Raw genomic sequence first — 25290 nt, 5'->3', positions numbered from 1 at the left:
AATCCAGAATCTGAAAGGCAGTAACAAGGGACCAGGTAGAGTTCAGCTGGAAGTGATGGTCAGAATGCAGAAAACAGGTCAGGTACACAATCATGAACATCGACTTGAAGCTAGTTTAGATTTATGGCCCAAATTTCAGGCCAGAATAGTTTGCTTGACGGTCGGGTTGGGTTGCTGTGGAGGTTCTGTAGCAGGCCTGCAATACATGCAGTACAGAGAAAACCACACAACATAAAGTTGTGCTTAATCTGATTAACCTACTCATAGGTAGATTAAGTCGAAGCTGGAAGAAGTTAAAAAGCTAAAAGCAGGAGAAGTTACACTGCTTACTTATAAGTTGGTGTAAAAACAAAAGCAGTAGGATCTTAATTAAAACGATACGTCGGGTTTACTTTGGGCCTGTAGTTAAAGTCGATCAGTCAAGTTGGATCGGGATCAGACTTGGGCTCAGGTCAGGTTGTGTTGGGTTGTTTTTAGACCCGATCTGAACTCTACTTGGAACTGCTCCAGGTTTGAGACATGGACGATGACAGCAGTGAGTGAGTCCAGAGCAGGAGTTTACACAGGCAGCAGCGCAGAAGGCAGCAATCAGCGGCGGGCAGAAGTGGGAGGGGCAGAGCAAAGGTGCAACACAAAACACTACAGGAACAAGGAAGTCGTGTCATGGGTTAGGTATTTTTCTCATATCAATAAACCGCTGAAACACATGGAAGTTACGGGTCTTACTCCGAACCCCTGACAGGAATGCAGATCGTCTGCCAACACGTTAGCATCCTCTGCTTCACTGGCATCGGGTTTAATTTCATATTTCAAGAATCACACCTGCTGGAAGGGCAGATAAAATGGAACCCCAGCAGGTTTGTACATGCCGCGCTCCCTCCTGTCTTTACCTTGACTCAGTCTGCTGGTCTCATCTCCCAACCCTGCCTGCCCCTCCGTGACCCCTGACAGGGAAATCTCTGCTGCCTTGTGTTCTGAATAATCATCAACTTTGACAGATTGGTGCGACTCACACAGCCTTCAGTGAACGTCTTTAGATAAGAGTGTCGCACTGCAAGGAGGATCGTCGAAGGATTGAACCAACTAGCTACGTGTTGCAAGGAAACACGGCCTTCGCATGGGAACGTTTTGGATTTGCCACTGAGTGTCTCGTGAGCCTTCGTCCTTGACTTCCAGCTGGCTGTGTGTGTGTTCTTGCCTCTGTTAAACCAATAGGATGCCCAGAAATAGTCCTGGCTTATGTGGCGACTGTAAACTGAGAAAGCTTTCCACTAGTTTCCATCTCCAACCATCCACTGCTTTTAATGTATCACAGCACGTAAATGTTTTCATTTTATTTTATTTTTTTTACCCTCCTCTTCCATCCACAATGGAAAAACAGGAGCAGCACAGTTTAACTGATGATTGGCCCTGTTAGGATTTATGCAAATCCCCATCCGAGTCCATCAAAGCAGAGTTTGGTTTATGTCTGTGTCTTCGCCCTGTAATGGGATTATCCTCGCTCCACAGAGGCTCAATGTGTGGAAGTTTGCGTCTTGTCATTAGTACTGTAAATGACAGAGGAACACGGGGAGGCAGAGAGAAAGAGCAGGAGGGGAGCTGGAAGTCTGTTGATGATGGGGGGAGTCAGCAGAGAGGGGTGGGGGGTGAGCTGGAGATTTGAGCCATACCAGAGCTTTACAGCAGGCCACAATAGCATGTGTGGTGATTGTGTTGAAGGCTTGGCGTCCGGGGCGAGCTTCCCCCTCTGTGGACCGTTGTATGTGGGGGCCCCGCGGCTTTTCCCTCCTTCTTGTGGCCTGTTAGATGTCTTTGTTCCCCATGGCGGAGGCCAATTGAGAGAAGAAATAAGGGAAAAGGGAAAACATTACCACAGCATCGCTCGTGTATGACCTCTCCCTACACCGCTGCCCTTGGGTGTTTTTTCTTTTTTTTTTTCTTTTTTACGTGTTTTATTCTTTTCTATGTTATGTCCTTTTGGCAACCCTCAGTGTCACATGCGGGTCTACGAACTGGCAACGCTCAGGAATCTACATCCTGGCTAATTTTAGCGTTGGGTTCCTGACCAGAAAACACATCCTCCAATTTCTGTCTATATCGGTCCTCCTGCTTGCGTCTTTCCGTTCTCGTCTCTCTCGCAAGCAGCCTGAGGCTGTTTCTTTCTTTTTTCTTTTTCTGCAGATTATTCTGTGAACTCACTCTCTTCCGAGATCCTTCATTTGATGAGTTTCGCCGTACTCTCGAGATGAGGCCTGACTTTCTACGTCCTGATCAGAGAACACGAGAGGCAGCTGAAAGCTCCTCTCCATGTCCTGGTCTGTAAAAAACAAAATTAACCCGTACTGTAATAAACCTCTCAAATAATATAATAGGGAGAAAATAATAATCCCCTGCATCAGGCAGTTCCCTCAGCGTTCCTGCCAAGAGATGTTTGATGTCACCACAGACGACATGAGGGGGAGCCGAGGGCCGTAACACAAGCTGCTGTTGACACAAGCTTTGTCTCCCAGCAGACAGTTTGTATATTTTAAAAGCGTCAGCCTAACTCGCTCCATGTTATTGCTGATGTCACCCGACGCTTTAAGAGTCCCACAGAACACCACCACACAGGAGACGGCCCACAGTGACGCACAGGTTCCCCGGAGGCTTCGGACAAGACGATTGTCAGAGGTTTCCGTTCGAATCGTCTTCGTTGAACGACCACAAAGAGCTTTACAAGTATTTACAAGTCATCAGGAATGCTGTGTTGAAGAAATGAATGTGCAACAAATTGAATGAAACTATTTAAGAGAAAAATTTTTCCGTTGACAATGAGAAATGTTCATACATGTAACAAAAAGAAGGAGCCTCAAGTTTTAAAAAAGGGGCTGACCCTAAACCCTTACCCTACCCTAACCTTAACCCTTCAAAATGGAAAACATAAGAGAACATATAATTCAGGTGAGTCACATGCAGGCGGCTCAAGAAAATAATTGCTCACCTAAAGTTATTTAGATTGATAATTAAAAATTTGAAACAATTGGGAGCTTTGGTCATCAAGGCTGGACAGGGACAATACATTTAGAGAGCAAAGATTGCAGTTAGAGAAATACAACCCATTTTCAGTACTGATTCACATAAATACTGTGGATTAAAAGATACTCTTATCACACTTTTAGAGGTGGTGCTGTTAATAATACAGAAGGCATTGTAACTGTTTAGATGAGTCTTTTTTTAAAAAAAAAAAAATAAATTGCTGTTCTGTTAATGGTGAACCAAATGTTTGGCTTTTGTTTTAAACAGACGTGATAAAATTTGATTCAACATTTGATTTTCCTGCTTGGAGTTTTTTTTTTTCTATTTTTGAAAAAAAGAGTAAAAATAATGTACATGTTTTACTGCTACTAACTAAACACGGGTTTGGATTTTATAGGGAAAATAGAAAAGCAATAAGAGAAAGATGAAATGGAACAAAAAATCAAACAAGCATAAGGAAGAAAAAATTGAAGAAATTAATAAGAACATTACACAAGAATAAAATCAGTAGAAAAACGGGAAACGGGCAAAAAGAAACAAAGAAGAAGACGAAGGAGGAAACAGAAACATTGGAAATCTTTGGCTACATGATGGGACTTTAGCATGGCAGAATCACAACAACAACAAAAAGAAAGATGACAAATTATTCACATGGATTTTATATTTTCTTTTACTTTGAACGTTTTATGTTGTAATTGTAGTTGATAAATTGAAGAACCAAAAAGGAAATGAACAAATAAATAATTTACGTAAAGGAAAAAGTAAAACAAAACCGAAAGAGAAAAAAAAAAAACAACAACAAAAAAAGGACAAAAGCTAAAACAAGGAAGCCATTTAATCACAGAGCTCCCATGGACCTGACAGACTTTTTGGAAGTCTTAATAGGATTTTTCGAATCGATCATTTTTGTGGTTTTATTTTGGAAGATGTGTGAGTAAGTGGCAGATATTGCGAGGTCTGAAAGCTTGAGACATAATCCAGGACAGAAACGGCGCGCCAAAAATGTGTCAGAACTGGGAACAAAAGAAAAGACAAAACCTCCAGCAGCACAGCAAACATACGAAGGACAAGGAAAACAAACATATCTCTAGTTTGCACTGAAATGTTTGAACACCGACTTGCTGGCTGAGACGGTTGAGTGACAGCTTTTTGTCTGTGTAAACAGATCAGCAGCTCTGCTCTGTTCCTGTGAGAAACTCATCGCTCCGGTATTAAAACAACAAGTCTCTGAGAAAAAAAAAGAAAAAAAAGACTGTTGGCCATTTGTGTGATTAATACCTTGGCTTTTGTCACTCACATAAAACACAAGTCCACTGCAGCCTTGACTTTTTTTTTTTTTTTTTTTTTTTCCTTTTTTTCACCACCAATCCCTGCAGCAGAAAGTGACTTTCTGCAGACGCTACCTGGTGAGCTGCTCTGGAACCGAGTCCAGGAAACGTGTGAATGGTCCATTGTGTGAGTGAAGCAGGTCGCGCTCTGGGGAGCTCACAGAGAGGGATTGAACCTCCTGATGATGATGAAGTTCCTTACCGTCTGCCTTTGTTTTACTTTCCACTTTGTTTGTCAGGGGAGCATAAACATGTACAAAGAGAATAACAGTGATCATCATAGATGAATTGGTGGCCTCCGCCTCCGGGCTCAGTGTACCATAAACACAACTCCAATTTCCACAGCAACTAAATCCAGTTGTGAAAACACATTTTACTCGAAGATGATCCCCCTGCATGCTTCTTGTATGAGCATGTAACTCTTCACAGTGTCTTTTACATGATTTTCTACATGTTTTCCTGCGCAGGGGCAGAGTTAGTCTATTTGGGGCCTGGGGCAAACACCGTCATGGGCCCATCGTTTCCACCTTTTTCAAAATTTTTTCTGACTAAATGATGTTTATTTATTCATTCATATTCATTTAATGAAGATAAATAATAAAAGCATACACATGTTTGTTGACAAACAAAAGTTTATGTATATGAATATGTATATGTACGCAAGAGTGAAGAATTAATAACACAATTAAGAAATTGACAGGAAGTTCATTCTTGTCTTTTTTTTGCACAGATCTGTGTGAACCTTGTTTTAAGCTTTTAATTATTTTTATTTTTTATCTTTGCGTCGCCCATGTTCACTTTGCTGTGCCTCTTGCAATACTAGAACAAACAATCAAAGCGTATTTTAACACAAAAATGTCTTTTTTTTATTTCAAATATCTCAAAGAGATAAATTATTTGAGAATGTACGTAACTGTACTCACAACTTTGACCGTGCAAATTCCTCGTTTCAGAATATGTCCTTGGTTCATCTTTTCTGCTCTGGTGAGCGGTCCAGTCCCTTCGAGATAACGGTTGCGTTGGTCAGGCTCGACGGTTTGTTGAGGTCTTAAAATCCGATTTTAAGACCTTTTCCAGGTAAGAACATCATCGCCACTCGCAGCGTTTGGCAAGTTTGAGCTGGAAGGAATCAAAGATAATTTATTATTTTCTGATTATTTGAACACTCAGCTCTCCTTTGTACTTTTCAACTACAGCAATCCAAAGATCCACCTGGAGTGAGATGTGTGATTACTGAAGACTTCTTGTCACGTGGTGCTTGGATAATAGATGCTGCCCTTACACCATGTAACCCAATATTGAGGCTTTCATCTATAATCACAGTACTAAATGTTCTCCTAAGGTTAGGCAATATGTTACTTTGAAAAAACAAGGAATTCTGAAAAATTTAAATGAAAGTAGATATTCATCCAGGGCAGACAATACAATTTCTTTGTTTGCTGTTTATTTGTTTACTGTAGCTTGCTGTGTATTCGGCCTCTGGGCAGTTTTATCTGTTAGCTCAGCTGTTTTGATGTAACAGTGTCTCGCTGCTGATGTGAAATCACCTTTTGCCACTCAGTTTCCAACAGACTAGTGGCAGCAGCAATTATCAAGGACCTGGAGGAAATGTGAGCTAAACAAAGGAACTACTTCTGAGTCCAATGCTCCTAAGAGTAGCTGTAAACGGCGCCATCAGATTCTCACACTTCCCAAAAGAAGAAGCATTGAGAAGCGTCTTTGTGATGATGAGCTGAGGGCAGCGTGTCGAAAATGAGCAAGAGCTTCTTAAAGAGACAGAGGCTAAATTTCAAGGCATCAAGTAATGGAGATAAATTTCGTTGAAGTCATTTCTGATATTTGGTGCATTTTTAATACAGCTGAAAGTAAGATGGTTATTTGATTTTGCTGCTATGTGGATGAAAAAAGTACATACTAACACCACTTTTTCAAATTACTCCAGACCTTTGACCTCTCCAAACCAGATTTGGACCTTTGAACGTGACATTTAAGAGTTAAAAAAAAAAAAAGACCCAAAAGGTTTTATTTACTTTGGAACCGTGCTTTGGCTTCAGTGTTAATGCCCCAAAATAAGATCTTGAAGTCACAGCAGAATTTTAACACCTACTTGCTCCACAAAAACAAAAGAAAACAACAACAACAAAATCACTCCAGCCTTGTTTTATTTATTTTTTTATCTCTTTCTCCCAGCAGGCCGTGTCTCTTTCTCTGCCGCTTTTATGGCTTCTTTCTTCTGCACAGCTATTCTTTGTTTTGCCCCCCCAACCCCCCTCGCCCACCCTCAGTTTCCGCCTGCCTGCATATGTTTTGGACGCCATTAATCGTCCCCTGCACAACATGCACCCCAGCAGATAATTACAGTCATTAAACCAATTAGGGAGCACATGGAGGGGAGGCCCTGAGGCCTCACACTCCTGTTCTTCTCTAACGGGACAGCCGAGGTGGTCCGCCGGAGCGCTGGCAAAGCCTTCAGAAAAGAGCAGGGAGTGAATTACTTCAGCCCAGCTTTGGATTAATGCAATTTCCTGTAGGTGTAGCCTTGAAGGACCTTGCCAACTTCGCTGCAGGCCAAGTAACCAGAGCCGTAGGGCAGAAGAAGCTCTAGCCCATTTTGAGGATTTTTCCTTTTTTTTTTTTTTTCTTTTTTCCGGGGCGTAGCAGCCACTGAGAACGGTGTCATCAAAATATGCTCTTCTAAATGTTAAAGAGGATATTTTGGGGCTCCCACATACAAAAAAAAAAAAAAGAAAAAAGGAAACAAGAAAAAAATTGATCCAAAGTGGCAGGAAAGGGAGGGAAGAGCGGTGAAGTCAATCTGCAGACAGTGGTTTTCAGCAGAGCCGGTCTATCATGTGATTCAAAGCTAATATTATGGTTTCATTGTGCCTGACACAGTGGGAGTTCTGGACCGTAGCACCGTTTACATGCCATCATGGTTCCTTAGCTGTGCAGACAGATAAAAGTGGGACTTCCCGTCTTCGTCCACATGTGCAGTCAAACCAGGAGACTCTCACTCTTCCCAAAAAAAGACTGATGAAACAGTTTTCTGATTGATAGACTGATAAACTTAGAGGCTTTTACACTCACTGTACACTTTCAGTCTGGGAAAATCAACCAAGCAAGAATGTGTGCATTTTATTGTTTGCTTTTAATTTAGTTGATTGTGTTTCTCTCTTCCCATTATTTCCTCTTTTTTGCCTGTATTTATTTATTGTTATAATACTGCTTCTTTTCGTCTTGTTTCAGCTTATAATGTCGTCACATTCCTAAAATGTTAACCCAAGAAAAAAATGACTTTGTCCATTAAAGATAAAAGACTGCAGCTACAGAAAAGTGTCACTATTTTATTTATTTATTTTTGTTAAAAGTGAATCAAGACTTTTTGATTCAAGTGGGGAAAAAAAGAAAAGAATAAAAAGAGCCAGTTTTCTGTTCTATCGCTGCGAAGCAGCACTTGATGTTGCCACATGTGATCTTCTGACTTCTTTCTGGTCGTAAACAACGGGAGCCAAGCAGGTGTCCTCGTCTGACTTACTGACGGCATGTAAAAGTGGAACGCGACGTGGAAAGAAACACTTCACGCTAAGGGTTTAGATCGTGGGACACGTGAGCCTAACGGGGCCCACCCGGCACGTTCAGCCCCGTCGATATGTGATTTTAGAAAATGGATATGAAATGCGATAGGTGCTTAGCCGCAGAGGTCACACGGGGCCATGGGGAGGTAAAGTTTAAGTTTCTCCTCAATTAAATAAGGAAGGGAGATTCTCTAAAGCTTACTGACAGGTTGAGCCTTGTCAATGTAATCTGCAGACAAAAGAAATATAGAAATGACATTTCTGGGGCATTAGTGGCTGTTTAATGGCTTTTCAGCACAAAATACTTTCCAAGCGGTTCGGTTGAACCGGGATTAAATCTCCCCAGATAAAGAAACAAAAGCATCATGTTTGCTTTGGAGACATGTGTCTGCGTATTCACCATTTATGCATGGAAACTCTTTCTCGCGCTGCCTTGCGTACGTCTTCATAACCCTTGATGTCTTTGGCATTTTCTCACATTACAACTAAAAGCCGTGTTTTCATGAGGTTTTATTTGATCGATTCAGGCAAAGTCCTGGATAATTGTGGCATGGAAGGGAAATGGTCCACTCTTCACTTACTATTTCTTTTATATGAAACATTTAGACAGTCACGTTCACTTGCATTGCACAAGTCATAAAGAACTTCTCAGAAAAGATGGAGGAACAGGAATAGGAGAGTCATAACAAACAAGTAAAAAGTAGAAAAGTAAGAATGAGGAAAAAAAAAAAGATGTAAAATACCAAAAGCAAAGGCTGGCTGTGGAGTGACTGCATGGATTCTCTCTGGGTTCTCCAGCTTCCTTCTGCAGATAAACCAAGAAAACATCCATGTTTAGTTTTCACATGCAGTCATGGTTGTCGGGATGGACTGCTGACCTCTTCAGGGTGCACACCCCACCAACAACTCTAAAAAGACAAACAAATAAAAGGAAAAACAGCTGGTGCATAATAATAATAATTATAAGAACAATAATAACCATAATAAACAGCTGAAGTCATATTTGATCTGTATAGCGATAGTGAAAGCCCAGTCTTCATTTACACCAACCTTTCTGCTCGTCATGTTTTCAGAGTTTTCCTTTGAGACCTGAGGAGGACAGGAAGTCTCTTAAGTGTCAGAACAGAGTCCAGAGTCCTGAGCTCAGAGGAGCAAGCGGTTTCATGGCGGACCGGCAACTCTCCGTGAGATCTTTAAATCTATGCTTTTGCAAACAGAGAGCCTCAGCAGCAATTTAAAGATTGGTGTAACGCGACCCACTTCACACCAGTCATTCACCAAACACGCATGTTCTTGATGAGGGAACAACATAATGACATGACGCTTAAAACAGTCGACTTCACATATGAGAGTAGGACGTCTGCCAAAGACATATTTCACATACGAGTTGATGCTGACTTTCGCACCAAAACAAAACAAACTGAACAGCCTGAAAGCGACTGGTTAAGGCTTGGCTGTGCATTACCCTCAACCAGCCGTCTTCCCAGGGCTGATTGCTGCTGACTGTACATTCTGCAGCTTCAGCGCAGCCAAACCCCGTTGAGGTAAATAACGATTCTCCTGGAGTAAGTACATTTTTGTCAGCTCCCGCTCACCGAAGGCAGCAGGTCTGTACACCGAAATGTCAAGCAGGAAATTTAATGCATGGTCTGTAAAAAGCACGGTGGTCTGTCAGCTTGACCTTGTTAACAACACCAAGTTTCTCCCTTCCAGAAAATGAGTTTCCATATTTTGTTTAGACTTGGCCGTTCCTACACGAACACACGGAGGGGAAAAACTAAAGCTCCACAGAAGCCAGAGTAAACTTTGTTTGTGATAAGAAAATGGAGGTGATCACATTTGTTTTTCGTCAAACCAAACACAAAAAAAAAAACGGTGCCTTGTGAAAACTTTGCTTCCAGCTCCTGGAGGACCACAGACATGATTGTTGCTGAATGGTTGTGGCTTCCCACTGAGGAGCATCACAGACTAACCAGGATGCTGAACATTCCTCCCACTGCGTTTTGGTCCTCGACGGAAAAAGTACGACTGAACCCAAAAAACAAAACAAAAAAAAACAGCATCTGATCAATCTCAAGGTTTATTATACAAGACGGGGCTCTGAAATGACCGGAGACTGAGTCACACAGAACAAATTAAGAGTCATTTCAAAAGTGCACAGGGTGTTAGGACAGTGTGACCATAAGACAGAACAGGGACACATGGACGCTTCATGATTAGCTGACAGCACTCTGATGGATGGTGCTGGTTCATTCAAGGTGAGAGGCAGGAGTAAAACCAGAGGAGGCTTGTGAACACTTCATTCTGAGTTTACTAAATTATTCATAAAACAATTTTCAAAGCAGATTTAAGCCTTTTTCCCTGTATGAGAAACTTAAACACTTCACTGAACTCCGTCAGAAATGTTTGTTTCAACCGTGACTGAAGGAAATGCATTTAAAAGTGCCTTTCAAAGGTCCAGTAACTCTCAAATGTCTTTGGAAGCGAACGTCATCAAAGCTGCACGGATAGCTCATGTTAAAGATTCTGCCAACCGAGAAAAGGCGTCTCCTCTTCAGTTAACCTGAAAACAAACACATTTACAAGAAGGAAAAATGTAAAAACAAAACAAGACAAAACAAAAAAAGATTTAATAATGAGAACATCCTTGGTCAAATGCTTTGTTGGATTCAATTTCCCCCACAGCAAAAGAGGGCCGAAAGTTCAAAATGGGAGAAAAGAAATATCTAAAAACTTTTTTGTCTGTTTCAAAAATATTTTTCAGTTTTGATTTTTTTTTTTTTTCAACAAACTTCCTCTGGACAGAAAGTGCCCTTCTGGTTTGTTGTTGTTTTGTTTTTCATGTGGAACTTTCTCATTTCATCTTGACCTATTTTTATATTTGAGCACCAGCCTCCGAAAATATCTGTGCACGCTAGAACATCAGACCATGGCGTGACATGTTCTCCCAGACAGGATGTTGCATGTGAAACGCTGGTCTTCTGACACACAGCTCAGCTCTTAAAACACGTACTGACTCAATTTTCAGCATTTTTTCATTACTGTTGGAAAAAATGTCTTCATTTGAATCAAGAAACGGTTAAAAAGTGTGCATACGTATAAAACCATGTTGTTGCTTTTTTAAAATACATATTTCACACTTTTGTGTTGCTATACAGAATAATGTTGGAAAACATTTCAAAATTATAACAAAGAATCATTTTGTTTACTTAATACGGATGGAGCGCATGCAGTTCTGCCTTTCTGCCAGCAGAGGTCAGACAGTTCTTGAGCTTGTCCAGTAAGAGCCTGGATCACTGAGACAATAAACAGCCTCTCAGACTCAAAGATGGGATTTCACTGGAATGTTTCCAAGTTGCTTCGGATTTCCGTTGTAACAATTAGGAAGGTTCTTTGATTTCATGCACATGCAAAGGCACAGGGGTGACTCTGCAGGTTCTGGAGGATTTTTCCATTAGTCCAGAGAGATTTTTCCAGAGTTTCTTGGTGGTTTTCCTGGGTTAAGATATATTAGGTTGGATTTTCCCTTTTTCTTTTTTTGTCTTTTCAGAGTTTTCCCTAAAGGCGTTCAATGAATTTCTGAGGGGACCGGCTTTTCTCGGAGGCGCTCTAGTGTTTTGCAAGTGTGTTCCTAGACTAGAGGCTTCACAAACACTCCAGGCATCATTGGTAGACCACCATAAAGCTTTTTATATCTGTTTACTCGTTCCCATAATGTCTTCAAAGAGTCCCAGATGGCGGAACATTTTCTGAGGGATTTCCGCAGAGTCCTGATGAGGTCGTGGGGTTCGCTGAGGTTTCAAGGAACCGGAACGGCATCGCATCCAAAGCTGTGTTTACTGGTGCAAAGGGGGACAAAAAGGGCTCCTGAAAGACATGTGAACTCAAGAAAACAAAGAAAACATTTCATCTTTCACTTTGGAGCTCACATTAATCTGCGTGGGTCAACAGAAACATTAAGCAGGTTGCCATCAGATAAGCTAAATTAACTGTGGAGAGTTTGGCCGTTTATTGATGTTTGCTGTGAGAATGATTTAATCAGATCTAATCTCTGTAATCACTGCCAGTTTTTCCAAGGCCTTTTTTATTATTCCCTTCTGTGAGAATTTACACTTCTCTTCTGATAATTTCTGCTCTAGTGGAGAAATGTCCTCTGGCCTCGCTTAGAAAGGGAAATTTAACACATCGCTCGTGCCTTTTCAGTAAATTCCTTAAAATAAATATGAATGCTGACCAACTTTGTCAACTCAACCCTCCAATATCCAATAAAATGTTTCCTCTTTTCCTTTCCGATTTGTCTGGCCAATTACTTTTGGCACAAGAGGCAGAAGCATGGATGCGGTTACCACGGCAACAGGATTTTCCTGCAGTATGGAGGGAAAGGTGCTGTTGCACAGTGTGACGTCACCATCAGCTGCAACGCCAGGATAGGAACCACCAGAGCTGGGAGGGATTGTGTCATTTGGGCTTGTGTTATATCGTACGTCACAACAGATTTAAGTCTAAAGTCGTTGGAGATCCACTTCTGTCTTCAACGCTGCTAAAGTGACTGCATCAGCTTCATCGTGTAGTGTTAAGATGACACTTTTAAGCTGCAACGTGAAGATGTGCTGACATGATTAGGAGGAAAGAAATTTGGCAAATATGACGATGAAATAGACGTCAAGATGTCTATTTCTTCAAAAGTCCGGCGAACTTCGGAGTAAATGAGTCAGGGGGCAGACGGGCGGAGAAAATGCATGAAGTGAAACCAAAACCTGATGCAACAACAACCTCCTATTGAAAAAACAAACTGTTTGGATCACAGCTGGATCAAAACAAAGAGCTCAGCTTGGAGGATGACCAAAGCGGACAGATGAAACACCAATGTTCAAGAAAACAAACAAAAACCCCTGGAGCATTTTTACTGAGAAGATAATGAGCAGCACAGGGCAGAAATGTGCTAATTAGCAATGTTGGACCAGCTTAGCCAGAAAGCAGGGGACCATTTTGAGACGAGGAACCTGTCTTGGCAAATATTGCGAGGACACAGATCGGCATGGGGCGCCACGATTCATGGAGGAAGAACATCAGGGTTATTTATGTAAAAAAAAACATCTCCACAGAATGAGAGCTTCTGCTTTGGAAAATAAGAAGTGGTTTCTTACGCCAACATGAATCCCTTGGAAAAGTGAAGGAAGAAGTCTCAACAAAGTAGTGGAAGCAGAATGTGGAGATCTGACTCCTCCAGGGTGAAGCACGGTGGTGGTTGGGTCATGCTGGAGAGGGATTTTCTGTAGCACCTTATCAGACTTGATGGGTGGGGATAAATACAGTCGTAGAAAAACTGTGGGAAAGAGGCTTTTATTTCAAAATACATAATGCATTTAATCTGGATCATGTAATCAACACGTTCAACTTTTTAGATGATTCGCATGCACTAACGCCCAACTTGCATTTTTTCGGGTCTTGTTGAAAACAGCAACAAGCTGAAGTGAATATAAGACCAAGAACCAAAACCAGAGCAAATCTTGAGTCGCAAGAGTGTAAATAAAAGGCAAACCTTAAGATGGTCAAAGTGACCTAACAAACGTTTTGTCGGCTGCTGAGCCTGACGTACGTCATTTAGCCTCCTTCATGTCCTCTGCTCCCAGTGAGGCTGTGATGGATACAGTAGCATGGAGAGGGAGAACACAGTGGGAGGAGTGCAGGAGACAGAAGGGGAGGAGATTCACACTCGCCAGCAAACAGGCACTCATGTTTCTCCCCAATTTCCTCTCTCTCTCTCTCTCTTTCCCCTCCTTCTCTCCCCGTTAGTGTCGCTCGCTCACCTCTTTCCTCCCATACAGAGAAGTCAGCCGGTGCATCAGTCTCCAGCTCATCCAGCGTTCGCTCCCCTCTCCTCCCCCGACTCAGCTGATACTTCTCCTGCCTTCCGCTGCATCTTTTCTCTCCTCCTTTCTTCTCCTCCCTTTTCCCACTCTTTCTCCTCCTCTTCTTTTTCCTCCTCCTCCTCCTCCTCATCCACCATGGTGAACAGATAACCAGTTGGCTGCGCTTGTCAGACCATGGGTGCCTGCCTCTGCAAAGGTCACAAAGGTCAGTGTCAGAGCGCACCTGTTTGTGTGTGAATGTGTGAGGATTTGCAGGAGAAGTTGGTGGATTTAAACGTCAGGACCGCAGGTGAAGTTGAACGTTAAGTTTGCGAGAGTTTTGCTGGACACCCGACCGAGACGAAGAGCGTCAAGTTTGACACGTCGGAGTTGACTCTATTAGGGGAGAGATTGCTTTGAAATCAGAAAAGCCTGCTCTATAACCAGCAGTCTGAAAAAGCCATTATGTTCGGCACTATGACAGATTTTTTTTTTCTCAAAGCAATCTGTAGACTCTGACTTGAGGGCAGCAGGGTGACGACTGAGGGAGAAAATCATTGAGAGCCTCATCTGACTGTCATCCCAGACTTGTCAGGACTTCAAGATGTGACTCGAGTTGCAATTTTCTCTTCCAGGGAAAAAAAAAAATAAATAAAAAATGGAGTGTTTGACGGATCCCGAATGCTGCTCGGCTGTGATGGTTGGAAACGTTTAAGAAGAATCAGGAGTAACGTCACCATGTTACGCAGAGATGATCAAAATGTAAAACTCGTTTGAGGTTTGAAGTGTTTTTGCTCCCTAACATTCAGGATCACAATCTCTTATTTTTTGTAATTAGCTGAAAAAAAGAGGTAAATAAAAAGATTAATGTTTTAATTAGAAAGCTCCCCTTTCAAACAAGGTGGAAGGTATTGAGCGCAGATGCGCTTTGGAGGCAGGCAGCTGGGAGGCGGCAGACAAACAGATAAGAGCGCAGCAGGAAAAAATGTGTGTGTGTGTGTGTGTGTGTGTGTGTGTGTGTGTGTGTGTGTGTGTGTGTGTGTGTGTGGCTGAGAGTGTGAGTCGGGGTGTGATTTAAATCTACAGGGACAAAGGATTGGTTGTGGAATAATGAAGGCGATTTCTTGACCTGCAGAATGAGGCTGGAGATCAGAGCGTGTGTGTGTGTGTGTGTGTCTCCATCAGTGTGTGACTGGAAGGGTATCACCTGGCTCTCCGTTGCTGCGGTGTTTCCATCGTGACCGCCGATTGTCTTGACGACATCACCCATCACCCCCTTCCCCACCCCCGCCCTCCTGGGAAACCCCAAGCGTGCGTTTGTGTTCCAGAAAAGTGTGAAAAGTGTGTGTGTCTGTCTGCTGGCCTTTTTAATGATGTCAATTCTCCATTGCATTGGCCGCCACTTCATTTCCTCTTGTCATTCACATGAGACTCATCGCCATCAATTATGAAGCAAATAATTGATGTCGGTTCACGCTCTGCGTCAGGCAGAGCATGAACTGTTGCAAAGCTAAATATGCAGAGAGGCCTCTGTTAAATGGCACAGAGGGGATTTAAAGCTCTCTCTCTCACACACACACCCACACACACACACACACACACACACACACACACACACACACACACACACACACACACACACACACACACACACACCCACCCACACACACACACAGAGCCTCTTCCGTTCCCTATGAGCCTCACTTGACCCCTGGTCACATATAAGTCTATCTGACACCAGTTATTCATGTGTGAATCCCCCACAGAACTCCACCTACCATCAACATCGCTGCACCAGACCGAGGAAGGTCAGTCGGCTCCCATCAAGGTACGACTTGTCTGTGTCTGCGTAGCTTTGTTAGTGTTCACAAATGTACACGTCTCGCTGTTTGTCACAAGAGCTAAAAGAAATGAATTAGATCCTAAGAAAGAGTTTCAGATGAACTCAGTATTCCCCTGGAAGAAGACCGGATTTCTATTCATTCTCATGGTTTATTTTTACCAAGTTTTTGTTTATTGCTATCCCCATTAGCGTCAGCAGCCTGCTGCGTCAGCGATACTTCCTGGGATCAGTTTACATTAAAAAAAAAAAAGAAAAAAGACAGATTGTGTTCACAAAAACTCACATTACAGATGAAGTTTTAAAATAACACATTCTATTTCCCGTCACTTTTGCAGGAAGGCACAGTCTTTAGTTTCAGACTTGCACCACAGTTTGGCCTACAAAGGTTATTTTGCTGCATATTGACCTTACCAACACTTCCTTTTGGATACCACTCAAGGCAGCTCAGCTGCCACCAGTAATAAACAAAAATTAAACAAGTAAATAGAATGTAGCCTCGGGCATCACATTTTGGTTTTCCAAATCTCATGTAAATGTAGGAAGGAAATTCTCTCTCATTGTCAGGAAAGAGAGGAGGAGAGGCGTATTTGAGCTGTTTGGAGAGGGAGGAGGTTCCCAGCTACTATCAAAATGAACCAATCAGAGACAGGCAAACTTACTCTTATCTAAAAGTGAAAAGAAAAAAAAACAATCTGTAATAAAAAATAAAAAAAAACATTGATTATGCTCTAATACAGAAAAACAAATCCAGACCTTTCTTAAAATCCATAAAGTCTTTGCAGTCAGCTCAAGAACATTCAAGCAGAGTCAATCATTTAGGAAGAGCATCTCATCTTTTTGTTCTGATTGCACCTACTCGGGTGTTGAGATCGTGCCTTCTGTCGTTAGCACCTGATTCAGGCTGAGTGCGAATGCCGAAGAACTTCTCCCTGTTAACTTCATTAACATTCCTGTTTGCCTGGAAGAAAATAACACGGCAAATGTGTGGGCTGAATTGTTAAAAGGGACGGAGGGGAGATGTGAATGTTCTTCTTGTGGCTCTTGTTTTCATTTACTAAGTTTGCTGTTGTTTTGTGCTGAATCCTAACTCATCCATTGACACACAGATTCATACACCTACACGGTCCCTCGAGTCTCCGTAGTGATGCCGTCGTCCGTGGCTCACAAACACGAACGCATCAGAGGCCAAGTAGGGTTCAGGATCTTTCCTGAGGACACATCGACCTGCACTGTGAAGAACCCATTTTACAGCTGCATTACTTTGTGTCGATAGAAAAACGCTGCAATTATGAAATACAATAATACATTTCAAAGTTGAAGACCGAGAACCACTCAACCACTTTGCTGGGAAACCCTAAAGAAAATTCAGTGCAGCTATTTTCAATCAAAAGTCTTCAAATTGGCAAATAAAACCCTGATGTGAGACTTTTCTTTGGGAGCGTGGTAAAAAGGCAAGTAAGAGCAGTAAGAGACTTTGTGGCTTGCTTTCAAAATAAAATGATGGAAAACTATGGCACCTGATCATGAACGCACCACCACTTTTTGTACTATGGTGTAGGGCTGAATATGCATATTTATTTTTGAAGAAATAGGGAAATTAGTCAGAGCTGATGGAAAGATGGAAGAAAAACCTGGTTCTTTCATAAACTCCAGACTAGGGTAAAGGTTCACTTTTCAAAAAGCAAAACAAAAACAACACAAGTACAGAGCTAAAATGGAAGGGTTACATTAAGAGCTATTTATGTCAGAATGGTCCATTTACAAAGCTACAAAGTCCAGATCTGTATTTGTTCAGGGACGAATAGTTCAACTATACGTATAACAAATTAGCATAAAATATCAATTTAACCCTGATTGGGTATTTGTAATATCTGCTTTGCCTGCATATTTACTTTTCTATCTCTCTCTTGCCTCATGTGGTGCAGGATGGTCAGAATCCTTCCAACGGCACAGTGGCAGATAAGTCCAGTCGCTATGACATTGCAGAGCTGGCTACTTCCTCTCTGATAGGTGAGAAACACAAAAACAAACATGTCTGATTCATGTTGTGCGCTGCCTTGTAAATCAATACTGGGGAAGTAACCACAAGGGGTTGGAAATGCAATTTTCCTCCTCCCTTAATCATTTTCTCTTACTCACCCAAACACACACTAATGTCCATCTTCAATTAAATCTCATGTCTTTGCCTTCGTGTCTCACTTCCTGATCTCATGTTATTGCATCCTCTTCTTCCCCTCCCATCTATACAACGTCTCTCCTCCTCCAGGAGGCTCATTATTTTTGTTAATTTTCCAAGTGGAAGCTCCTTTATTAGACTGACAGAGTAATTGTCAGCGGCACAAAAACCTCATGAATAGGTTAGACGAGTACATCCAGGCGCACGTCTGAGACGATGACAGATTCATTTCTAATTTATTCCCCACTTTGAGTTTTGCTGTCGACTACATTTCACAAAAAAGTTTTTATTTTACAGGGGGTTTTTTTGTTGTAGTTGTGTGTATATTAGTTGAGATAATCAGTGTGTTGCAATTAATATTAAATGTTTACCCACTTCTGCATGTTCCACCAGGAACATGCATTGTCAGGCAATGGTTTAGTTAAAGTAATTGTTGCGTTTCAGCTGGTTTACATCTCAGGCTGTGTGTCAGGTGGTGTTTAGGTTCCACTTAGTGATAATGTTTGCCCCTCGTATCAGATCAAGGCTTATTAAAAACCATGACCTTCACAGCACTCGGCTCATGGCAGCTGAGCTAAATGAAATCAAATTCTCCTTAGACATTCAAGACAGCTTCTGTCTGCAATACTAGTGCGCTATATGCAACCCCCCCACACACACACACACACACACACACACACACACACGCACCCACACACACACACACACACACACACCCCCCACACACACACACACACACGCACACCCACACACACACACACCCACCCACCCACCCACACCCACACACACGCACACACACACACACGCACACACACACACACACAGATGCAGTTGAACAACTTTGATCTTCTTTAAAGCTTTCTGGGATGATTTCTGGATGATATTATCTGGAAATATTAATAACTTTGTTATTATTCGTAACAGTGTTTGAGCTGATATTAATGCTAATAAATTATCTGTATTTTAGGCAAAGTTTTAAAACCGTCAAGTTTTTTTTTTTCTAGTTGTGCACTGTGTTTTCTGAAAACAGGGAGAAATGTTTTTTTTTTTTCTTTGCCATTTATTTACACGGCTTGTGAACCATTCGGGCTTCAGAATGCTGATAATCTTTAGATATCAAGTTCTCTTTCAATATTTATCAAGGCAGAAAAAGATTTATGAAAGTTCAGGTTAGAGCACTTTCTTTCCAACTGCACACAGTCATGGAGCTCATGAATGCTACATCGATTTCATTTCAAGGCAGTTGGCAAAAAAACTTCTGACTTTAGTTTGGAACGAAACCACCAAACATTGTAGAAGCCCAAGAATCAGGCTGAATCTGAACTCACAAGGTGAAGATTTACATGCTGATTTGTCCAGTTAAACGGAGGAAGTAAGGACAAAGGTCTGAGCAGAGTATCCAACAGACGGCTCCCACAAAATGCAATAAAAGAAATATTTTCCTGTCAGTATTTAAATAGATGTGTTCCATCAGCACTGCAAATATGACGCACATAGTCTTGCACCTGGACACTTATCCTAACAGCAACTCTTTGTACAAGCGAGACGTGCAACACCACTGCACCACTGTCTCCCTTTTCAAAACATAACCAGTCCAGGTTTCATACTCTTGATGGTTTAACTCCACTGCAAAAGTGTGAATCTTATTTTGAGGACGCACCATTTACAACTCCGTTCAAATCCTGCAAGTCGGTCAACACTCGTCTCGTTCTTTGAAAAATGATGGCGGCTCTTGTGATCAAGGATTTTTATGAGTTTAGACGTAAACTGTTTGGAGAGATTTTCAGCAGATGCTCAGAAGCATATTTGACCGTCATCAAATATGTGATTGTCAAATTACTGGAGTGCAGAAGTCACGCTAACAGCCCCGCCCCTCGACTTTGACCACCAGCAGAAAAGATCAGGAACAAATCAAACACATTTTGAATTTATTACCTGCATCAGCTATTATAGGTTTACATTTTGAAGATTTAATCACACGTTTGATACAATTTCTATTAAATACTTTTAAATAAGTAATTATTTGTTTAATGGAAAGTGTAATTAATGATTTCATTGTTTGTTTTACAACATAGGTTGTAAAGTCGTCACGGCAAACAGAGCAACACCATGTTACCCATTAAGCTATGAAGAAAGATTATAAACGTCTTGTGATTGCAAACAGCAAACCGTGGCAATCAGCTCAACAGGTGTTAAGTGCTGTGTATGTACAGCAGTGTGCACAAACAGGAAAAAAAAATGGAAATGTAAGAAGCAGCAGCACCAAGGCGTTGGAGCACACGCCTCATTTCCTGTGCACTACAAAAAAAGGCTGAATAAAACTCAGCCTTACAATTCCTCTCTGCACGACTCAATTTTGTTGAGGGGAGAACTAATTGTGCAGATTTCAACATGAGGGATTCATTTATTATGAGCGGGCTCTCACCAATCTGTCCTCTTGAGACTGAACTTTGGGGAAAATGGCTTATCTGTAACAACAACATAATCCATGTAATAAGGTTTTTGAAAGGACTTTTCAGCCACAATCCTATAAAACAGTTAACAAACGAGCTGATTATGCAGTGCTGTTGACGAAATACCAGACTTTTCGACACCTGCGAACTGATTAACGTCTTTTTAGTTCAGATGCTTGCAGTCATCAGGTGTTTGCAATCATCTTGAGTCCATTAAGACGATGAGCACAGAGCGCCGTTATGCTCAAGCCTCATTTTGACTTTTTTTTTCTGCTTCTCTTCTTAGCAGATGGAGAGCATCTTCAAGTCTGCTTTCTGTCTATGAAACAAACAAAAACAAATAAACAAAAAACCCGGGGGAAAACGTGGGGGCCTTTTCTGGTGCGTTCACGGTGCCAAAACTGACGCGAGCAGATATTTTCCTCGATTTGTTTTCACTCAACACCCCTAGCAGAGCCACCGCTGCGTGAAAGCAGGGTGAGACAGCTGTGGGTGACACAACGCGCAAAAAAGCGTGCTGTGAAATCTGCAGGTACTGAGCTCAAACGAAAATAAAGTGGCTGTGATGTTTATCTCAGCTTCCCAGCACCGAGACAACCAGCCTCCTTTTTTTAAAGTTGCCTATTTCCTGCCATTACACTGCTGACATTATTCCTCCTGTTTCCCCATCGATTCTTTTTCTTCTTTCTTTTTAACATCATCTGTTCCGTCTCCTATTTGACCTTTTGTCTTGTCAACCTTTGCAATGTTTCCCCTCTGTTATGGCTTTAATTTTCTCCTCTGAAAAACGAGCGAGGCGCACTGTCACGTTCACTTCCGTTCTTCATTTCCCCGAGACCTTTCTACCCTTGTCTCCTATGATTACATGAAAGGATGACTTCTCGTTGTTTTGTTCGGTCATGAATAACACATTAATGTCTGGGCTACAGGAACACAGAGAGACTCACAGCTTGAATGTAAAGCTGAAGAAGACGATTCCTCCAGGATGTTTTAGGTTTCACCGAAAAAGAAACGACGACGTTTCTGCTCTGTCAGCAGTGAATGTTTCTATTCCTTCCGGTGCAGAAAATCATAAAATATTGACACTTTGGGCAGCAATATCACTCAGCTAGCCTGCGTTCGGCGTATCCATGGTAACTGACTGTTGCCATGGACGTTGGATGGGCGCAGTCGCCGCCATTTTCTTTATTGAGTTCACTGCACCGCGTTGAGGTGGACATTTACTGTATTGCTTAGTGTGTATCAGTACCAATGAGAATTTTTAATCATTGTTGTCACAATAAATTTGAATTAGTGATTTAAAAAAAAGCTAAAAGATTCTTAATTTTACTATTTTTTCTACTAAACAATGTCTTCATTCTTGGTATACATACTAATTATGTGCCTACAGTGGGAAATATTTTGTTCTGTTAAATAAACCTTAACAGAAATATTCTCTGGTGTTTCCATGCAGGTTAGATTTGACCCCGATTTGCTCAAGAAGTACGCTTAAATGGTGGCAAACATTTGTGTCTATTTGGTCTGAGACGTTTGTGACCCGTTGGTTTGACACGCACAAAATTAAAATCTGTGAATAATAGGTACATGCTGCATTCAATATGTTATGTTTGAATAAGTGTCAAAACAGCATCCTGTTGACAATGGATCCTAAATTATAAAAAAAATGTGCAAAAGTTTTGTTGTCACTTTTATTTATGTATTCACAATGCGTCTCATACACACTTCATTTAGGAAACTGCTGCATTGTATTTCTTTCTTTCTTTCTTTTTTTTTTGCCAGTCTTAAGTTAATATTTATTATGCTATGCCATCATTTTTCCCTCTAACTTGTGTCTGAATAATGGTAAAATAAAAGTAACATGAACATAGCATAACCCAAGTGCAGCAGAAAAAGTCTTCCCCTTCTGCTTTACCTCCCTCATCAAATTATCCACTTTGCTCCTCTTCTTGGCCAGCTTATCCTTTTATCTAATAAACGCTATGAAGGCTTATTTCTTCTTCTCTCCCTCTCTTTGTTTAGGCCTGGTGGCCACGATAAAGGAGCACATCACCAAGCCCACAGCGATGGCCCAGGGGCGAGTCGCTCACCTGATTGAGTGGAAAGGTTGGGGTGGATGCGGCGAGGGTGGAGGGAACAGGGCCGGGTGGAGCGGAGGCTGGAGTAAAGGAGGCGGCGGATGGGGGTCCGTGGGGACGGAGCTGCAGGAGGATGAGCAGTTTTACTCCCAAATGACGGATGAAATCAAGGAGGCGCGATTTGCTGCAGGTGAAGCAAAGGGATGGGTTTGATTTAGGTAAAACAAAAGGTGGTGAAGCAGAAAGGTGGTGGTTGGGGGCTGGAGGGCTCCGACCTCTCTGGCATTGCTTCTGTTTGATTACCCCAGGCCACATAGATCAATAACCCGAAGGGCTTCCCAGGACAGTGGCTTAAATCTACTGCTCTTATTGAGTTTTCTCTAATGTGTGACGTCCGCTAGACCTTTTGAGAAACGACGAGGAGGTCGACTCATGAGAAAACCGATGGAAAACATGTTTATGTTTTTGCTTCCCAGGCGTGGCGGAACAGTTCGCCCTTGCCGAGGCGGCGATGAACATGTGGACCATGAGCGACAACGTGGAGCAGCCGTCCACCAGCTCCCAAGGTTGGTGAGTCACCACAACTTTTATGCCCTGAGACGTTTTATCAGGAGAAAAGTTCACAGAATACAAATGAAGCAGCAGATTTTGAAAAAAAAAATAATCTACATTTTTTTCTCCAATGGCTTTGGCTGATTACAATCACAAGCTCATCATTTGAAGGCTTCCATTTTCTCTAATAGGTTTTTGAGTGAAAAGATTTTCAGAAGGACCGGAGGGTGAAAGTCTGAATGAAATCGTGATTCCACAAATAACGTTCAGGCCCTTCCAGTTTGACGCGCTGCAGCGTGACAACGAACCACAGCAGCTGAAAATGTAACAAATGGAGCAACTTTGGACCCCAGTTGAATCTCCACTGGACCACCTGGTGTGAAAAAAACACTCAAGTCTTTCATGGCTTCTGCTTTTGGAGCAATTTTTGTTGGGCAGGCCGCTCCTGGGAACCTGCACCACTCTTCCATGTTTTCTCTGCAGAAGACAAAAACCTCCTTTAAAAAAAATCATTAATTGTTTAAAAACTTAATTTTGTGTTTATTATAACACTTATTGGTTTTAAAATTTGTTTGATCTGAAACACTTTAGTGTAAAAAAAAGCACTTTTTCCAGCGCACTGTAAAAATGATGAAATTCAGCCAATGCCACATGAAAAACAACTTGTTTGATGGCTGCTGGGTCTGCATTTATTGTCGTTACTCAAGTGCCGCTCCAGATTGCAGCCACATACTGCGCGGTTCAAATCGGTGCTTCTACTGCAAGAAATTTACTTGCAAATGTAAACCTGAGAAGCTCCAGCTGTGATTGTTTTCACTGCTTATTTCATTTTGTTGTTGTTGTTGTTTGAGCAACTCGCTGACATTGCCGTCGTTTTTCAGCCGCAGAGGGCCACTTCCTGTCCAAGTATTTGCTTGACGGAGGAAGCGTCGGCGTGCCCCAGCACCTGTACAGCAGTCACACCCAGACTTACGGTGACGGCGATGCGACCAGCCTGATTCGCCCGCCGCTGGCCAACTCGACGCTTCCCCCGGCCCCCGGCGCCCGGTGGGGCCCCGATCCTCCCTTTGAGGACAGGAGCACGGCGACGGCGGAAGCCGCCGTCCGCCACGTCGACAGCAGCTCTCTGTCTGAGGACGACGTTTTTTACAACTAGGCTTGAAGACAAAAGACACTGGTCGCTGCAGTGGAAGCGTCTGTGAGATTCAGGGGAGGCCGCGAGCCTCGTCCACCAGCAATGATTGTCCTGTAAGACATTTCCTGAGGCAAAACTCCTCGAAATGTATCAAACGGACGGATTTAAAGGCCTGACTATAAGTACTATTTTTTACATAAGTGAGGGTAGGCCTGTTCTTCATGTGAATGTACAGTTTAAATGTGACATTTTAGTTTTTTATTCTATGTAGAAAACAGCTGGAGCTGAGCTGCAAAGAGTTGGTGTAAATATGTTGTCATAAAGCGTTGGTTTTAATATATATGTGACAAATATGGCTGCCTGGTTTTGTTAGTCATTTTCTTTCTTCTGATTCAGTTCATTCATATGATTCAGTTCATTCATATGATGCCAATTCACAGCAAACATCACTACAATCACACACAGATTCCGATCCCAGTTATCAAAAGTTACTGTATCTGAGAAAAAACAAGAAATTGCATCGAGTCATTGACTTGGCAGCAATGCCTCACAATGAGCATGCATGGAGCAACAATGGAGAGGAAAACTCCCTTTTAACAGGAAGAAAGCTCCAGCAGAATCAGAACTACTGCAGCTTAGAAAAGACAGAGAAGAGATGCATGAGAAATAGATGAATTAATGTGGTATTATTTTCAATATTCATGAAAGTAAAAAGATAACATAGCAGGGGAGGGAGAACGATGAATTCAGTCCATGAGTTCAGAGCTGACCTTGACTAAATGAGAATGACAGAAAAAAAGAAAAGTCTGTCCTCTAAGATTTCTCAACTGAAAAAAAATAGTCCTCCATCCAATTATCTGTCTGAGTCAGAAACATGATTAGCTATAATTCACACTTTTCCTTCTGAAAGCCCCAGGTGCTGCGAGGAGAAAAGGCAAGGTTTAGGAAATGCAGCGAGGGAGGAGAGGAGCCGCTCACGCGTCATTGGTGTGTGTTTCTGTAAGTACGTCAGCTGCCCTGCGTGTCACAGAGCGACAGAGAGAGACGCTGAAAGGAGCGGTTGGCGCGACCTGTCATCATAATCTTTCGAGGGACGTCTTTACAAAATGACGCTGTGCTTCCCCCCTGTTGTTTGAGGAGATCAGAGCGTAGATGCACTTGAACAAATGGTTTCCAGTGACTCACCACAGCCCTTCAGCAAAGTGCAGAAGAAATGATGGTCTATTTCCTCTCTGCAACGTAACATGTGGGGTTATTTAGGAAGCAGACACGACACTGAGAGGCGA

At 42.1% G+C, this 25290-nt stretch overlaps 1 protein-coding gene across 2 annotated transcripts; it reads left to right on the top strand.

Moving 5' to 3' along the window:
* The first annotated feature begins 13727 nt into the window (after positions 1-13727).
* fam131c (family with sequence similarity 131 member C) lies at positions 13728-24357 on the top strand. 2 transcript variants are annotated; one of them, XM_055048643.1, is made up of 6 exons: positions 13728-13996; positions 15537-15598; positions 17539-17623; positions 22262-22507; positions 22794-22883; positions 23751-24357. In XM_055048643.1, the coding sequence occupies exons 1-6, from the start codon at positions 13966-13968 to the stop codon at positions 24023-24025; spliced, it is 789 nt and encodes a 262-aa protein (XP_054904618.1). In that variant the 5' UTR covers positions 13728-13965; the 3' UTR covers positions 24026-24357. The 2 variants fall into 2 exon arrangements, with proteins under 2 accessions (XP_054904618.1, XP_054904619.1); XM_055048644.1 differs by lacking the exons at positions 15537-15598; positions 17539-17623.
* The last annotated feature ends 933 nt before the right edge of the window (positions 24358-25290 follow it).

The sequence above is a fragment of the Poeciliopsis prolifica genome, unplaced genomic scaffold (genome assembly GCF_027474105.1).
Source record: "Poeciliopsis prolifica strain line A6 unplaced genomic scaffold, Auburn_PproV2 SCAFFOLD027, whole genome shotgun sequence".
NCBI lineage: Eukaryota > Metazoa > Chordata > Actinopteri > Cyprinodontiformes > Poeciliidae > Poeciliopsis > Poeciliopsis prolifica.
This window is presented reverse-complemented; position numbering and strand designations above follow the sequence as displayed.

What these genes read in the sequence shown, in the direction of transcription:
- fam131c (XM_055048643.1), top strand. Translation starts at nt 13,966, where the DNA reads ATGGGTGCCTGCCTCTGCAAAGGTCACAAAG. An exon ending in GGCTACTTCCTCTCTGATAG is followed by an intron (nt 17,624 to 22,261) that starts GTGAGAAACACA and finishes CTCTTTGTTTAG; the next exon opens with GCCTGGTGGCCACGATAAAG. An exon ending in GCCGTCCACCAGCTCCCAAG is followed by an intron (nt 22,884 to 23,750) that starts GTTGGTGAGTCA and finishes GTCGTTTTTCAG; the next exon opens with CCGCAGAGGGCCACTTCCTG.